Genomic DNA, 5814 nt, shown 5'->3' on the forward strand with positions numbered 1-5814 from the left:
CCTCAGCGATCAGCACGGATCAGCTCCAGGCATGACGAATATCGGATATCGTCCTCTTTTGGAAGAGGACGATATCCGTCATCTCTTCACGACATGGCGGCGGCGGCAACAACAATACTACAGCGAGAATAAAAGTTACACCTTCTTTCTTTGCGTGAACATTTGGGCGGCGTTATGCAAATCTTCCCACATAGCGACGTAGATATGTGGGGGCGTGTTAGAACGAGCCGTTTTAGGTAGGCGTGGCTGACTCTTAACTTTTATAAAGAATATCTCTTTGGATTTGAGACTTTAGTCTTTGCAACTTTACAGATCTTCTTTATGCACCAAGAGCTTGTAACACTCCAAAGAGAAAGGAAAAATTTAAATCGCATCATATGACCCCTTTTAAGGATGTTCACGCTGCTTTTTTTTTCAATTAAACAAGACTCAACAGTAATTGGGCCTGATAGGGTGCAAAAATGGCTAAAAACACCATAAAATGATCTTAAATAATTTGAAAATACTCTATATGACTTGTACGCTACATTCAATGTACTTAAAATATACTGTGTAAGTTGTATATTAATATATTTATATGATTGTTTTAATGACTTTTAAGGTGTCTTTTAAGATGTTTTTGACCTTGATGACAAATATTTTTGGAGACTATTTTACAACATAAACACTAGTGTTATTTCAATCTGCAAAACACAAACAAACAAGCACAAGGGAAGCACACGGATTACCTGTATGATGTTTTGTTTGCAGGACTGGTAGAGTCTTTGAAGACCTTTAGAAAACTCATTCTCTGTTGACAATATAGTGGAAAATAGAGTCGTAAAGAACAAATAAAATGACCCAGTCCAGGTGGATGAGTTTGAAATGCATTTATATTAAGAATATATTACCGGGATCCATTTAAAAGAGAGACAGACACATGCATTTCAAAAATCACCAAACAGGTGAAGGAAATGTCATTACCGAGAGCGATTCTCTTGTCTACGTAGCTGATGATGTCCTTCATGTATTTGGCGATAGATTTGGCGTAATTGAGAGCCGAGTCCACGCCGCCTTCACTGCGCTGCAGGAGAATATCAACTTCCCGTGGACTCACTGCTGACACACACGGTAAACATCAGCCATCCCATACATGAACAAACAACACTTCAAATTTAAATGAAAAATATACAACAGCTGTGTTCCGAATGGAATACGAGAGTAATGCATACTACATACTGAGCCGTATATACTGTTTTACTGTGAATAAATTCTATGCAAGTATGCAGATGTAAAAATAAATGTTTCAAAATAAATAGTAGTACACTACATTGTTGTCACATGACCACATTATAATTCATTTGAGTGATGTCCGGTTATTATCACAGAAATAAATTGTTATTTTGCGATTTTTTTAATAATTTTGTGTTTTAAAAATATAGATAGATAGATAGATAGATATTACATAAACTTAAATTATTACATCCAATTAATTTTCAATGAATTGTATGCAATAATTGAACCATTTATTTTATAAACTAACAAAAACAAATAAAAATAAATAAACAAAAAAGAATAAATAAATAAGTATTATTTTATATTATATTATATAAAATTTTTCAATCTTTTTTCCAGGACAAACTTTTTCAATATTGAACTGTTTATCTGTTCACATTATATGCTAAAATATACCAACCCTCAATATATATATATATATATATATATATAGGCCTGTCGCAATAATCAATATATCGACTTATCGCGCAATATATGTACATGACCTCAATCATTTTTGGTGATGCAATATATCGCCCATTATATGTACTTAAAAATTAATGTCACCATGTTTTGTACATTCCACTTGTGCCTGTGTCTTCTGCAGCTTCTCGTACATAACGTGTGTAGTCATGAGGTGCTAGTTCAAATTTTAAAAAATGCTTCAACAAAAAAAGTTTCATCTGCCGATATGGTCTTGTTTAGGGATCTGACGGACATCTGACTGCTAAGTAGTGATTGTGTTTTCCAGCAATAGTGTGCACCCTTAATTTACAGAGAAGGTCAGGGAAAAATCTGTAGATGGAAAAATCTCCATACAAGTTCTTTGTGCATTTTTCTTTTTTTCTACTTAGCACTTTTTGTTAGAAAATGTTTATTCACTATTTATTCAAGTTTTTTAAGGTATCTAATATTTTGATACTTAATTTCCATGATCTAAATATTCTTAAAAATTAAAAGTGTGTTGTCATTTGGAAGTGTGTAGGCCTTCTTGCATTATTATGCTGTTACATTATGATTATATATTCAGTGTTATCGTGACAGGCCTATATATATATATATATATATATATATACCTCAAATTAGAAGTCAAGCAGGAGATTAAAGTTCTCAGCTCTCAGTTAAAAATCACAGCTGATATCCCTTCATGTCCGTTCATTACACTAGAAATGGTATCTCAGTATCTCACGCAGTGTGCTCTGCTGTACACTGCACACTCTTGAAAATGTATTGTGTTCTGTGCATACAGAAACATTTGCCTATGGGGCACCCTATGCATTCTACGTACTTTCAAAAATAGTAGTCTGTATGCCATTCTATGCATTACTAAAGACAATAAAAGAGGCATTCACTCACTGCAGTCCTGATGGTCGTATTTTCCTCCTCCTTCAGGACCCTGACCTGACGACACCCTGTACAGGTCCTCCATCGACTAAACACACACAGCAAAGGGACAGCTAGTTATGACATTTAAAGGAAAAAATAATGTGCATTATGAAATTAAATGGTGTGGATTTTGAGGCGGAGGTTAAAGTCAGATACATGTGGTGAGATTGTAGTAGAGTTTATATCACTTCTTTCTCTGAGGGCTGTTGGGTAGTTTTGGCTCTTCCATTGTAGTATTACTTCACCTTATATCTTGTACTATTGAGGAGGCAGTAACTGAGCGCACACTCCTAAAATACTCTCGCCATCATATGCAATGCAGCGTTTTTGTCAGCCGAATCCCTTTGACCTAAACTACTTTCTTGAAGTCGTCCTGAGATTTTAAAGTTAATCTTTCAATAATTTAACAACACATTTGATTCTTTGATGTTGGTTAATGGTCACATGACACGTAGGTAATCAAATAAAACATTTAATCTTTTTTCTTTGTTTTATTTTGACTGCTAAATTGTTCATTTATTTTAATTTTATATTTTTATGATTTAATTAATGAGCTTTTCATCAACTCAAAATCTCAGTCCAGGAAACCCTGAGCTAGAATGAATGTAAAAAATGATTATATATTTGCATGAATATTTATTATATTATTATACATTTATTATAAATATTAAATATTTAGTTAAATCCTGCTGTACATTTCTATGTTTTAGTTAGGGTATATTTTAGTAAATAATTCAACTGTTTATTAATTTATTATTTTACGACATCAGAATCAAAGGCTAACTCAAAAATAATAAGATTTAAAAAATAGTTGTAATAACAATACTTCAATGAATTGTATACAATAATTTAACAATACTGTTTTTACAAACAATAAATAAATAAAAATTATATATAATCTTTAAAATCTTTAATAATATATTATTATAATATTTGATAAAAAATTAATATTTTCTTACTAATAATTTTTTATATTTAACAGTTTATCTGTTCACATTAATGTTGTCAATCTAACTGCTTATTTACTCCAAAACCCTCACTGTTTTTGCACCAAAAATAAATGTATTATATCATTGAAGAGTTACATTTACATTAAAATAACATTGCCCTTTTAAGTATCTTCCAGTTACTAAGCTACTTTTGTTATTAGCTTGTAGTGCAGTCCTTCTTTAAAAAAGTTTCTTGACTAAAACTGAACTGCTTTAAATAATGAGTAATCGCTAAAGTAGCATGACAAACACTGTTCAACAACTAAAGTGCATTTTAATGAAGGAAGTGAGACTTCTAGTTGTTGTAGTTCTGGGAAATGATTTGAGTGTCTCTTCTGGACATTAAGATGATTAATTTGTCATCAGTGTCATTCTAAGAAGTGTTTCTTGAAGACTCACGTTGTCAGGGACTCTGTCGGGTCTGTATAGAGGTGCGGAGGAAACAATATGCTTGCAAGACAACGCAGGAAGCGACCCACACACACACGTTTCCAACAACATCCGCACACACACACACACACACTCACACTCACACACACACACTCACACTCACACACACACACTCACACTCACACACACACACTCACACTCACACACACACACTCACACTCACACACACACACTCACACTCACACACACACACTCACACTCACACACACACACTCACACTCACACACACACACTCACACTCACACACACACACTCACACTCACACACACACACACACACTCACTCACCCTACTCTTTTCTGTCGGCGGCAGGGACAGAAGAGTTGTGCTGTCAATCTCTCCCATCAACAACTCTGAAACACTGACAGAGAGAAAATACTGTTCAGATATCACAATGATCAACTTATCAAAAAATAGTCAATATTTCTCATCTAGTAAAAGCTATAAAATGAATGTGGAGAGTGAATGCTGATGAGAAATATTCGAGTTCATATTGAGATCTCTGGCTTCTGATTGCATAATATTTTGGTAAATCTGAGCACAGCTTGAAGCACTGTCGAGATCTCTTTTGAAACTCTAGAGCAGGGGTCGCGAACCTTTTTTGACCAAAGAGCCATTTTTTTTTATTTTTGGTTAATGCATTTTTCCGAAAGAGCCAAAAAAACCAAACAAATATATATATATATATATATATTACAACAAAGGAATTGCTGATCTCTAGTGATAGTAATTTGTGTAATAGATAATTTGTTAGTAAAGGGTGAGAGATCTGGTGAGCCACATAGGTTCCCGACCTCTGCTCTAGAGGATATATACTGTATTATAAAAATTTATTATACATATATAATTCTATAACAATATTAAAAGTAAAATGTATAGATGAGATGTTTATAGAATTCAAATATAATTAAATTACATATAATTACTTACATTATAAGTGGACTTTAAGGAAATATATAAGTACATATATAAAATATACACAATTTTACATAAAAAATATTTTAATAAAATATATTTTACAAAAAACAGTCCAAGAGTGCACATCAATTAGGCCAAAAAAGCTCAACGTGGGTGCTCTACAACACAAAAATAAGAACAAAAACATCAAAGTAGGCACACCACAGCTCCAGAGATAGAGAAGTATTTAATTATGTTCTCACCACAGGTGACGTTTCGAGCATAAACGCTCTTCATCAGACAATGTACATACATGACAACGCCCTTATATACACAACACTAAATCACATGATTGCCCACATGACCACAAAAGAAAAAAAAAAGTCAGGGATTGCCCACATGACCACACACACAAAAAAAAAAAAGTAAAAAAAAAGTCAGGGCATTCAACAAATCATGTAAGAAAAGGGCAAAAAGCAAATCACATAAAAGTGCCAATATATTGTATATTGTTTAAACTTGGTTTCGACTCTACAGTATATTGGCATCGAAGCAGTTAAATTACCTCAAAGAGGGGGTGATATTCACAATCTACTTTTAAAACGTGAAGCATATTGGATTTATACTTTGAATACTTTATCTCCTAATGGTCTCAATGAAGATTTTGATATTCGCCCTTTTCTTTAATTATTATAGTGATTTAGATGGTAAGATTTACCACATGTTATACTATGCTTTCATTTTTTGTTTTGGATGTATTTTTTGCATTTGGTATTTTCTTTGGTGTAAGTTTGAACATTTTGCAGTTAGGTATTTAGTGAAATGTATTTGTGCTTGTA

At 33.0% G+C, this 5814-nt stretch overlaps 1 protein-coding gene across 1 annotated transcript in view; it reads right to left on the reverse strand.

The window, feature by feature from the left end:
- The window catches only part of LOC107723208 (minor histocompatibility protein HA-1-like), a 30285-nt gene that overhangs the window by 8386 nt on the left and 16085 nt on the right, over positions 1-5814 (reverse strand). The window contains exons 5-8 of the mRNA XM_016531765.1: positions 4367-4439; positions 2611-2686; positions 964-1095; positions 729-790 (exon numbers count right to left, since the gene is read on the reverse strand). Of these exons, the coding sequence (XP_016387251.1) occupies positions 729-790; positions 964-1095; positions 2611-2686; positions 4367-4439 (343 nt within the window). The remainder of the gene's footprint in view (positions 1-728; positions 791-963; positions 1096-2610; positions 2687-4366; positions 4440-5814) is intronic.

Source organism: Sinocyclocheilus rhinocerous, unplaced genomic scaffold (genome assembly GCF_001515625.1).
Source record: "Sinocyclocheilus rhinocerous isolate Xijiao unplaced genomic scaffold, SAMN03320098_v1.1 scaffold2770, whole genome shotgun sequence".
NCBI classification, from domain to species: domain Eukaryota; kingdom Metazoa; phylum Chordata; class Actinopteri; order Cypriniformes; family Cyprinidae; genus Sinocyclocheilus; species Sinocyclocheilus rhinocerous.